This window comes from Equus quagga, chromosome 13 (assembly GCF_021613505.1).
Source record: "Equus quagga isolate Etosha38 chromosome 13, UCLA_HA_Equagga_1.0, whole genome shotgun sequence".
In the NCBI taxonomy this organism is placed as follows: domain Eukaryota; kingdom Metazoa; phylum Chordata; class Mammalia; order Perissodactyla; family Equidae; genus Equus; species Equus quagga.
The window spans coordinates 84094145-84105273 of NC_060279.1; the positions used below are offsets into that span (position 1 = coordinate 84094145).

The 11129-nt window shown below is 65.0% G+C and overlaps 2 protein-coding genes across 2 annotated transcripts; both read right to left on the minus strand.

Moving 5' to 3' along the window:
- Nucleotides 1-49: 49 nt before the first annotated feature.
- On the minus strand, nt 50-2220 carry NAT14 (N-acetyltransferase 14 (putative)). Its single transcript, XM_046684465.1, has 3 exons — nt 2080-2220; nt 1548-1665; nt 50-1191 (listed from the first exon to the last, which is right to left on the minus strand). The coding sequence occupies exons 2-3, from the start codon at nt 1617-1619 to the stop codon at nt 643-645; spliced, it is 621 nt and encodes a 206-aa protein (XP_046540421.1). The 5' UTR covers nt 1620-1665; nt 2080-2220; the 3' UTR covers nt 50-642.
- Nucleotides 2221-2933: 713 nt separating this feature from the next.
- ZNF628 (zinc finger protein 628) lies at nt 2934-9643 on the minus strand. The gene is made up of 2 exons (XM_046680204.1): nt 9444-9643; nt 2934-6223 (listed from the first exon to the last, which is right to left on the minus strand). The coding sequence occupies exon 2, from the start codon at nt 6216-6218 to the stop codon at nt 3051-3053; it is 3168 nt and encodes a 1055-aa protein (XP_046536160.1). The 5' UTR covers nt 6219-6223; nt 9444-9643; the 3' UTR covers nt 2934-3050.
- Between the last annotated feature and the right edge of the window lie 1486 nt (nt 9644-11129).

Here is an 11129-nt window from a genome sequence, read left to right on the forward strand (position 1 = left end):
GACAGAAGGGGCGTTCTGAGACGACTGGAAAAGGCATCAGAGAGAGGGAGACGGCGCACAGCAGTCCGGGCTTTATTAACAAAAGGGTGTAAAAAACCAGATGGGTCTGGCCGCCCCTCTCAGCTGTCACCTTCCCTGGGAGGGGCCAGCAGGCAGCCCTGTGCCTGTCCCCTCCTCCTTGGGTGCTCTCCTGGGGCAGACAACCCTCCCCCGTAAAGGCTCAGCTCATCCCCTCCAAGCACAGGTATCAAACCCCACCCCATTTCCGGGGGGCCTGTCCCCGTTTGGGGTGTCCCCACCCCAAGTCCTAACCCTTGGGGGGTGGCTCGCTGGGCCTCATCTCCTCCACCCATCTCTCTCCCAGGCCCATACACAAACAGCACAGGCTTTGCAGACAGAAAGACCGGGGAGATTTCTCAGTGCAGACAGAATCTGAGGCAGGGCATTACACAGGTTTAGCTCTCTGAGAAGTTCAAACACTACAGACAGACGTCAGGCTGTGGTGGGGTCTGCAGCCCTCAGCAGGCCTGTTTCCAGGCCCTGGGTAGGCTGGGGTTCACGGAGGGAGGATGAGAATGTGCCTGCACACAGTGGGTGCTCACTAAGTGCTGGTTTCCCTCCCTCCCTGGTGCAGGTCTGGAGTCACAGGTCCTTGCTGAACTCCCTCACCAGCGTGTAGCCCATGCAGCCCCAGCTCCCCTCGGCCTGGTAGCCGCAGCCCTCCAGCATCCCCGCCACGCCCCAGGCTGCCACAGCCACCGGGACCACGAGCCGAGCCCGGGGCTCCCCCATGCCCCCCGCCCAGGCTCGTGCCCGGGATTCGGCAAAGGCCAGCAGCCGCCTGCCCACACCTCGGCGGCGGTGCCAGCGGGAGACAGAAAGACGGGTGACCCGGGCCCCATCCCCAGCATTGGAGCCCGGGGCCAGGGCCAGGACACCGCACACGTCACCAGAGCCGCGCACTGCCACCCAGGGGCCCCCTAGACCGCCTGGCGGAGGCAGCGAGCCCCACCGGGCCCGCAGGCCCAGCTTCATGGCGGCCACAGCCAGGAACACGGGCAGGAGGAGGGCCAGGGCGAAGGAGGCCAGGACGAAGCGCAGGCCGCTGCTGGCCGCCGCCAGGAGGAGCAGGGCTGGCGGCCGCGTCAGCGCATGAAGGGCCACTCGGTTCTCCGTGTCCTTCACACCAGCCTGTGGGCAAGAAGGGTGGTCAGAGTCGGGAAGCTTGGCCTTCTGTCCCACTAGGAACCCCCCGGGGACCAGGAGAGGGGACAGACCCTGCCAGCGAGGAATCCAGGGTGGGAGCTCCCAAAGGTTAAGGGAAGAAGTTGGCGTGTGGTCAGCTCCACAACCCTCCAGCTGCTAACACCCTTCCTGAGCCCCAGGGGTAGGGAGACGGCGCTAGAGGAAGAAGGGGCCAAGCCAGCAAATCGCTTAGGAGGAGGGGATCACTCTCCAGGGGTACTGGCTGGCTCAGGCAGGTGGCTGAAGCCACTCACACTGCCGTCCCCCTCCCCCAGGCTCAGGGTGCCCCTGCCGGCTCTCACCTTCAGCATCTCCAGCACCACGGGTTTCTCATCTTCCCTCATCTCCCGCACAGACAGGTGACTGGGGGCCATGACAGCCCCCAGGCACCCACGCCCCCAGAAAGGAGCAGGTGTGCACCTGGTGAAAACAAGCAGGTCAGCGTCAGAGGGGCACCTCTTGTCCCCAAAGCACCCCAGGGGTCCCAAATAGCAGCAGCATGTCCCAAATAGGACACTGAGAAGGCTAGGGATCCCCAAGGGAGGTCCGAGGCAGCATTGGCTTCCCTCCACCCGGTGACCTTTCCAAAGTGTCCCGGGATCCCCCGCCCCCCCGCGCCCCGTGGTGTGCAGCGATCTACCCCTAAACGCCCTGTGAACGCTGACACCTTGCAACCCGGGGCTCCCTCCCAGGCCCTGGGGCTGCCCCGGGGGGGGGGTCGGCGAAACCCCCCCAAAGCCGCGGAATGGGCCGTGCGCCCCCCGCTCAGTGCCCAGCGACCCTCCCCCCACAGTCGCCTCGACCCGCGTCGCAGGAGCAAGGACCCGCAAGCACCTCTGCGGGTCGCTTCGACCCTTCGACACCGTGTAGCGGGGAGCGGGGTCGGGAAGGGGTCGCCGGCGGAAGTGACGTCAGAGCGCGCACGAAGTGGGGCGGGGCGGTGCCTGCACAAGGCCTTAGCAACGATTGCCAAGGTCCCGGTGGGAGTCAGGGGAGGCCTGGGGTGGGCTGGGAGGGGCAGGGAGCAGCGACCCTGCCGGAGGTGGGGTAGGGGAGAAAGAGCAAGGGAGAAAGGGGACCTCTGGGAAGACGGGAGCAGACGCTGACGCGGGAGGGGATGGGGGCGGCGGGACCCGGCGGGGGGGGGGGGGGGGGGGCGAGGAGCTGTACTCACCCGGTTCGCGGAGGGTGAGCGCACACTCGCTCCCCAACGTTCCCTGGTTGCTAAGCAACCTGAGCGCTGAGAGGGGGCGGTGATGCGAGCGGATCAATTCTCATTGGCTCCAGGGCCTTTGCGGGAGGGGCCGCGCCAGCATCCCCAGCCCACTGCCTCCCAAACTCCCCCGCCCCGGGGACCTCCACCCCAACCCACCTGGGCTCTTAGTGACCTTCAGATAAGCATTCCCACCCACCCATCTTTCAGATGAGGCGGGGTGGCGTGAGTTACAGCGAAAGAGTGGCTGAACCAGGATTCTGGACTCTAACGCCTGCCCGCTATAGTGACCACTGCATCTGTTTTTTAAGGATAAACTCAGCCCCACATAGAAGTGGCTGGCCCCAAGAAGCAAAGCAAGTCACCTGCAAGCCAGGAAGCAAGAGATAAGACTCCAGGCTCCCAAGCGATGGCGATGGCCATGACATTTCCCTTCTCGGCCCCTCCCCACCCCCCCAAAACAAAACACAGAAGAGGAGGTTCTGGTCTTTATTAGCAAGCCCGGCCTGCAGCTCCCCTCCCCCCAGCCCAACCAGGCAGACAGAAAGTCGGGGTCTCTGTGTGGGGCAGGAAGAGGTACCAGTGGTTCTACTCAAAACGTGTGCACCAGCTGGACTGTGGGCAGAGTCTGGACAATCTGGATGGAGGGCAGGCTCTGTGGGGTCATGCCCCCAGGCGCAGTTCCTGCAGGGACCACTTGTACCATCTGGGAAGTGGGAGCCGCAGGGATGCCCGCGGGGAGCGAGGCTGGGCCAGGTGGCGGTGGGGCCAGCAGCTGCAGCGTGGCGGCGCCTCCCCCAACGCTGCTGTTTTCCAGCAGCTCGGTGGCCGGGGCACTGCGGATGATGAGCAGTTTCTGTCCCGAGGGGCCGGGGGCAGGCGGCTCAGCCAGCCCCGGGGGGAGGGTCTCTACCTCCTGCACACACAGCTGGGTCTGCTCCCCATCGGCCCCGCTCAGCACCAGGACGCTCTGCAATCCCTCGTCAGTCTGCAGCGTCTCAAAGAGCACATCCTGGACCACACCAGCGCTGGCCTCGCCGTCACCCGGCTCCCCAGGGCTGGGGCCCGCCAGTAATTCCTCTGCTGCTCCACTCTGAACCACCAGCAGGTTGGGGGCCTCAGTGGTCACTGTTCCTGCACTAGGATTGGACAGCTGGCCCGCCACAGACTGGAGTTGGACCGTGGTCACTTCCTGTGCCGGCTGCAGCTGGACCGTGGTCACCTCCTGTGCCTGCTGGAGCTGGACCGTGGTCACCTCCTGTGCCGGCTGGAGCTGGACCGTGGTTACTTCCGGGGCTGGCCGGAGGGGCTGGAGTTGGACCCCACTCATTTCCTGTGGCCCCGCCTCCCCACTCCCTACATTCTGCAGAACGATGAGGCTCTGCCCTCCCCCGCTGGCCCCGGCGTTGCCCCCTCCCTGCACCCCCAGCCCCCCAGGGCCGGGCAGCCAAACTACTCCAGCCCCCTGACCAGCTTTCCCCACAGCGCGGGGGCCCTGCCTTGCACGGCCGCCCCCACCACCAGTACTGGAGGAGGGCAGCAGGATGAGCTTGGGGGGTGCGGGTGGGGGCGGGGGCGTAGGGGGCTGCACGCTGCTGGGGATGAGTTGGAGACCCTGGGCAGTCTGCACCAAGAGAAATGTCTGGGAGTTGGGGGCTGCCGGGCCTGCAGGCGGGGCCTGGGCCGGGCCCCCTGCCACCTCTAGGGAGAGCGTGGCCTGGAGGTGGGGGAGCACGTGGACATCTTGAGTGGCAGAGGGGGCTGGAGCCGCAGCCAGGGGGGCGGAGGGCTGGGGGCCGGCGGCAGGGGCCGCAGGGCTGGCAGCCGCACTGGCCGGGGCATGCGTCCTCAGGTGGCGCTGCAAGTAGGCGGCCATGACGAAGCTGCGGCCGCAGATGGGGCAGGCGAAGGGACGCTCGGCCGAGTGCGTGCGCTGGTGCAGCAGCAGGTTGGAGGAGTGCGTGAAGGTCTTGGGGCAGAGCGGGCAGCGGAAGGGCCGCTCGCCCGTGTGCACGCGCTGGTGCTGCCGCAGGTTGGAGGTCTGGGCGAAGCTCTTGCCGCACACGCCACAGGCGTGCGGCCGCTCGCCCGTGTGTACGTGCCGGTGGCGCCGCAGGCACGATGTGTTTCGGAAGGCCTTGCCGCACTCCCCGCAGGCGTAGGGCCGCTCGCCCGAGTGCAGCCGCAGGTGGTACTGGTAGTGCGACGACCACTTGAAGGTGAGGCCGCACTGACCGCAGGTGAAGGCGCGCAGGCCCGTGTGCACGCGCTGGTGGATGGCGAGCAGCGACGAGCGCTTGAATGCCTTCCCGCACTCCCCGCACTGGTACGGCCGCTCGCCCGTGTGGTCCCGCAGGTGGTAGCGCAGCCCCGACGAGCCCTTGAAGGCCTTGCCGCACTCGGCGCACTTGTACGGCCGCTCGGCGGCTGCGGCCGCGGGCGCGGGCGGCGGGGGCGCGGCGGCGGCGGGGGCCAGCGGCTCCTGGGGGCAGGTGACCTCGGCAGCCTCGGCCTGAGGGGGCGGGCGCCCGGCCGCCGCCTCCTCCACGTGGCACTGCTGGTGCGCCAGGAGGCTGGCGAGCTGCGGGAAGGCGCCATCGCAGCTGCCGCAGCGGAACGCCTGGCCGCCGGCCGCGCCGTGGCTGTGCTGGTGGCGCGAGAGGCCGGCCACCGTTCGGAAGGACTTCCCGCAGGGCAGACAGGCGAAGCCAGGGGCGGCGGCGGCGGGCGGCGGCGGCGGCAGGGCGGCGGGCGGGGACAGCGAGGGCACCGGCGGAGGGTCGACCTTAGGCGCGTCCGGAGGCCCGACCTGGGCCGCCGGCGCCGCCTCGGGCCCGGGGCACGGCTGGTGCTCCAGGAGCAGCTCCTCGCTGCCGAAGCCCAGCTCGCAGCCGTCGCAGCGGTACACCAGCTCCACCGTGGTCTCGGCGGCGGCCAGGAAGAGCTCGGGCACCACGGGCGGCGGCGCGGGCGGCGGCGGCGCGGGCGGGCTGGGCGGCGGCAGGGGACGCTGCAGGTAGGCGGCCGCGCCCAGGGCCTTGGCGGCGGGCTCGCGCGGCGTGGGGGTGCCGGGGGCGGGCGCGGCGGGGCCGCCGTGCGTGCGCTGGTGCAGCAGCAGGTTGGAGGAGTGCGTGAAGGTCTTGGGGCAGAGCGGGCAGCGGAAGGGCCGCTCGCCCGTGTGCACGCGCTGGTGCTGCCGCAGGTTGGTGCTCTGCGTGAAGCTCTTGCCGCACACGCCGCACGTGTAGGGCCGCTCGCCCGTGTGCACGTGCCGGTGGCGCCGCAGGCTGGACGAGTTCTTGAAGGCCTTGGGGCAGTCGGGGCAGGGGTAGGGCCGCTCGCCCGAGTGCTGCCGCAGGTGGTACTGGTAGTGCGACGACCACTTGAAGGCCAGGCCGCACTGGCCGCAGGTGAAGGCGCGCAGGCCCGTGTGCACGCTGCGGTGGATCTGCAGCAGGGACGAGCGCTTGAAGGCCTTGGGGCAGTCGGGGCACTGGTAGGGCCGCTCGCCCGTGTGGCCCCGCTGGTGGTAGAGCAGGGCCGAGGAGCCCTTGAAGGCCTTGGGGCAGTCGGGGCACTTGTAGGGCCGCTCGCCCGTGTGCGTGCGCTGGTGGTGCAGGAGCCGCGACGACCACCGGAACGACTTGCCGCACTCCCCACACTCGTACTGGGCCGCCGGGGCGGGGGCTGCGGGGCCGGGCTTCTCCCCGGCGCCCTCGGCGGTCGAGGCCGGCGCCATGTCTGCGTGGGAGCCGACCATCACACCTGGGGGGGATTCCGGGTCAGGGGAGGGCGGGCGCTCCCCCCGCCTCCACGCGCAGGCCGCACCAGCTCATCCCCAGCCCCACCCTAGGGCCCCACAGGAGGTAGAGGGCGCCTCCCCAGGCCACCCCCGCCGCAGGGAACCTCCCTGAGGACTAGGGCTTCCAACGGTCCGGGTTTGTCCCGGAACGAGAAACTGCAGGGATATGAGGCTTCAGGTGCTAAAATGGAAACTTCCAGGCAAAGTGGGAGGAGTTGGTCACCTGCCTTAGGATGTTGGCCATCACCACCAGGAGGTACGACAGGCCTGAGGGGGCCAGGCAGTGTCGTTGAAGAAGGCTGGATGCTCTCCAGCACCCTGGCTTCCCATCCTTGACCTCTGTTCCTCCACTCCCCATCCTCCACCCTGCCTCAGACTCCCTCTCACCGCCATACCCTAAGCCCTTTCACTCTAACTAAAGCCCCTGTGAGCATCCCACTCTCCCCCACCTCCGGTCCTGCCTGCCCACTCCCTCTTGGTACCCTAACCAAAAAACCCCCAGACTCCAGATCGGCCATGCTCCAGGCTCCGCACCCTCCGTCCCCCATCCCATCGTGACTTGGTCCTCCGTCTCCCTCTCATTCATGCCTGAGGATCTCGAGGCTCCCTCCTGGCCGCCCTGCACTGCTCTTGCTGCGTTTCTCTATTCCATTCACTCCCCAGGTAATAGTGGCATGTTCCTTTTTACAAAAATCTGTTTCTTGTCTCCTCCTGCTCTTGGCAGGTGACCCTGCCATTGATCTCGTCACTGAGAGAATAAAGCAATCAGAAGAGAACCATGTACCCGTGGTACTCAACAGGGCAACCAAGTCCCCGCACCACAGGGCCATGGCCCAGGGACACTTGGCAATGCCTGGAGACTGTTCTGGTTGGCTGGTTGTTGACGGGAGGAGCGGGTGCTCCTGGCATGTGAGGGGTACAGGCCAGGGATGCTGCTCCACGCCCTACAATGCACAGGACGGCACCCCGCACCAAGGAACGATCCCACCCAAAACACCAGTGGGGCTGAGCTGAGAATGCCTGCCCCGGGCCGGTGGACGCTGCCTTCCCACCCACAGCAGTCTGCCTCATCTCCTGGACCATTCCCGTCAGCCTGCCCGCAAGCTACATCTCCCATCTTTTAAAAAAACAGCAACAAAAACTCTTCACCCCACCTCCCCCTCCAACTACGGCTGCATTTCTCTCCTCTCCTTTGCTACAAAGCAACTCAAAAGTGCCGTCAACACATGCTCCTTCCCATCTCAAACCCCATCAGTCAGAGCCCTCCCACCCCACTCAGGGCCTCCATGGGGCTAAATGCCATGGTCACTGCTCAGTGGGCAGTGGATCCCTCCCTCCTGGAAGCCCTCCCCTGGCCTCCGCCATTCCCCTCTCCTCTTGCCACCCCTTCTCAGGGCCTGGGGCTGCTTCCTCCTCACCTCCTTGACTTGTGGATGTAGGGGAGCCCAGGGCTTTGTCAACCCCTGGTCCTCCTCCTCATCCACACTCTCTCCCTGGGAGCCCTCACCCACTCTCAGGACTTCACCGTCTATAAACAGGATGACCCCAAAACTGATCTCTACTTGACACCTCTCCTGCTCCAAAGCCCTGCTAGGCATCTGGATGCCTAACAACACCTCAAACCAAACATGCCCAAAATCTGACTCCAGTTTCTTTTGCTCCTGCTCTCCCCCGCCCACAACCCCCCCCCCCCCTCACCCATAGTCTTCTCCACCCTGAAAACAGCTCTAATCTTCCTCAGGCCGAAGCCTCGGAGCCTCCTCTCTCTCTCTCTCACTCTGTGTGACCAGTCTGCCAGCCGACTGCCCTGTTCCAGCAGGAGCATACTTGGCATCTGGCCACTTTTACCAGGTCCCCCGTTACCACCTCTGTCCAGGGCACCGACATCTCCCTCCTGGGCGGCTGCAAGAGCCTCCTAACAGATCTCCATGTTTCCACCCGCAGTCTGTTCCCAGCCTGGAGGCCGAAGGGAACCTGCCGAAAGCCGTCCACAGCTCCCATTCCAGAGCAGAAAATAAATCCCTTACGGGAGCCTACAGACTTCCCAAGCCCCCCCGCCCTCCCCCCACCCCAGCTGCCTGACTGTCCTGCTGGCCTCTCAGACCCTCACACCACTCGAGTCACCCAGTCTGGCCAGGCACACCCATTCCCACCTGGGGCACTTGCACAAGCCCGTGGCTGCTACCCTCTTCCCTCCGATGTCCACAGGGCTCCCTCCCTCACCTCCAAGTCTTTGCTGAAGTGTCCCCTCAAGGAGGCATGCCCTGAACACCCTACTTAAATCTGCAACCCCTGCCAGTGCTCCTCGCTCGCTCTCTACCTTATTTCTTCCTCCATTTATCACTTTCTAAGCTACTTTATAATTCGGGTTTCCCAACCTCAGCCCTGTTGAGCGTTGGGGCTGGACCAGTGTCGAGGGTGCTGTCCTGTGCATTGTAGGGTGTTTAGTAGCATCCCTGGCCTCTACCCACTAGATGCTAGTGGCATCTTATTCACTGTTGCATCCCAGCGCCTAGAATGACATCTGGCACTGTGAGTGCACGGTAAACACACTGAATGAACGGAGGCTGGGCATCCCCCTTGGACAGACTATAAAGATTCCCTTTAAAAAGGCGAGCATCTCCTTTAAAATGTAAGCAAGTCCTTTTAAGAGACTAATTATCCCAGGAAGCTGCACGAGCCTTTCAGAAGGCCGGGCAAGCCTTCAACAACAGATGTCTGTGCTCTAGAGAAGCCGGGGCCCATCTTAAGCGGTAAAGCGCGCTCCCTTCAAAAAGCGGGACCACACCCTTCCATCAGGCGCGACTTCCCCTTTAAGAGGGTACTCGCACTGCACACCCATCTCCACCTTTGTTGAGCTAAACTAGGGACTGGTTTGAAGGCACCAAGAATGAGAAGCTTTTCCTTCAATGTCTGGGACACTGTCACCTGCCTTTAAAGAGCGAATTCATGCTTATGAGGGGTGGAAAGCGAGAAGCTCTTGTAAACTGCAGAACATGCCCCGCCCCGCTAAGAACAGCCCCTTGCCCCTTAAGAGGGCGGAGCCGGCCCAGCGGATAAAAGTCGGAGGTGAAGCAGCGCCCTTCCCTTTAAGGCATCCCTTCCGGTTTCACGCTCGCCGTTTCCCCAACGTCCCCGCCCTCCGGTGCCTCCCCCCCACCCCCACCCCCTCCGGTCTCTCACCTGCGGCCCCGACCGGGGGAACGAGCCGGGGAGACCCAGGTCGTCCCGCGGGGGCCGACGGGAAGGCGGGGCCCCGGCAGCGGCGGGGCAGGAGTGGGGGCCGGGGAGGGGGGCGGGGGCGCGCTCCCTCCCAACGGCCCCCGGCGCGAGGCACCCAACCTTTATCGGTGGCCTCTCGCGCACACAAACCCCGACGTCGCCGTTGGCGCGTCACGACGCCACGTGCGCCGAGGCCCCGCCCCACCCTTCCCATTGGCCGCCGGCGGTAGCGGTGCTGGCGGCGCGAGGCATCTTGGGAGTTGTAGTTCTCCGCGGTTCCCGACCGCCTGGTGTTTGAGGCGGCCGTGGGGTGTCCCCCGAAGGCCGGGGAAGGCCGGGTCGAGACGCGGGGTCGCATGTTCGGCTTTATTAGTATCGACTCCCTCTCGTCTGTAATAGAGACCCTCCTGGGCTGCGCAGTTTTCGAACAGGGATGTGGTCACTCCTGGTCTGATCCCCACGCCCAGGCCCTCGGGGCTCCCATTTGCTCGGTGGGGAAACCGAGCGCTGCAGTGCTTCCCGCCCCCCAGAGGTCCACCACGTGCTCGCGGTTCCCGGGCGTCTGCTGTGTGCCTGCGTGTGCGATCGTGTGGGAACCCGGGCCCTGCTGTGCGGGGGGCTGCCGAGGGCACTGGGGACCCCAGAGCCTCCTTCGTGGCCTGGGGGCTTCGGGGAAGACGAAGCTGTCCCAGATTCGCTGTTCCTCCCTTCCACACTCAGCCCCCGCCAACCTGGGCCTTGGTGCCATACTGACTTTTCTGCTGGTCATCCAACACAGTTTCTCGATCACGGTGCTAGTGACCATTTGGGCCGGATCACTGTTTGCTGTGGGGGCCGTCCTGTGCATTGTAGGGTGGTCAGCAGCGTCTCTGGTCTCCACCCACTAGAGGCCAACAACACTCCCTCTCCGCCCGCTCCCCTCCCCCACACCTTATGATACCTGTCTCTGGACATCACCTGGTTGAGAACCATTGCTCCAAGGCAGTCCCCCTCAGCCTGAGGGCCACTCCGCAGGCTCTTTCTCAGACCAGAATGCCCTCCTACCCCATCCCTTCTCAACTCCTGCTGGAAAGCTCCCTAGACTAGGTAGGGTCCCATTCCATGCTCAGTGGCACTCATCTATGTTCCATGACAGCAGGGATGGGGTCTGCCTTTGCTACCCAAGTGTCCCCAACAAGCAGCCAGGGGCCTGATCAGAAGCAGGTGGTACTCTTTTGAGTTGAATGAGTGAGTTTTTGCAGCCTCCCATACGGTTTCCAGGGCCCCCAGGTGGGCTGGAACTCGGTGTGATCTGAGCCCGTGTGGACCTGTCTCTGCCCTGCAGGGTCTTTATGAAGTCTCCAGTGAATTCACACATGTAAAACCCTTGACTTCCACCTCAACCCAAACGTTCCTTTCACTTCAGCTTTTGCCTCTCCAGCCAGAAAGGAGGCTGCCCCAGGCACCAGGAGGGCCACGTGATCAGAGCCCAGAGCTATGGAGGAGTAAAGAGGGGGAGACAAGGATGAGGAGCGAGTTGCAGCCACCAGAGGTGGAGTTGGGAGTCCCTGCCCCTTGGGGTCCTCCACACCTGCATCCAGAGCTCCCAGCACACCAGGCCCTGCCCCCTAACGTTTGCTCCAGGATGGAAGAAGGGTGTCATACAGG

Bases quoted from the DNA above. Each gene is read 5' to 3' on its own strand.
- NAT14 (XM_046684465.1), bottom strand. From the start codon at position 1,619: ATGGCCCCCAGTCACCTGTCTGTGCGGGAGATGAGGGAAGATGAGAAA. The intron at 1,192-1,547 runs GTGAGAGCCGGC...TCTTGCCCACAG, and splicing joins TGGTGCTGGAGATGCTGAAG to GCTGGTGTGAAGGACACGGA.
- ZNF628 (XM_046680204.1), bottom strand. From the start codon at position 6,218: ATGGTCGGCTCCCACGCAGACATGGCGCCGGCCTCGACCGCCGAGGGC.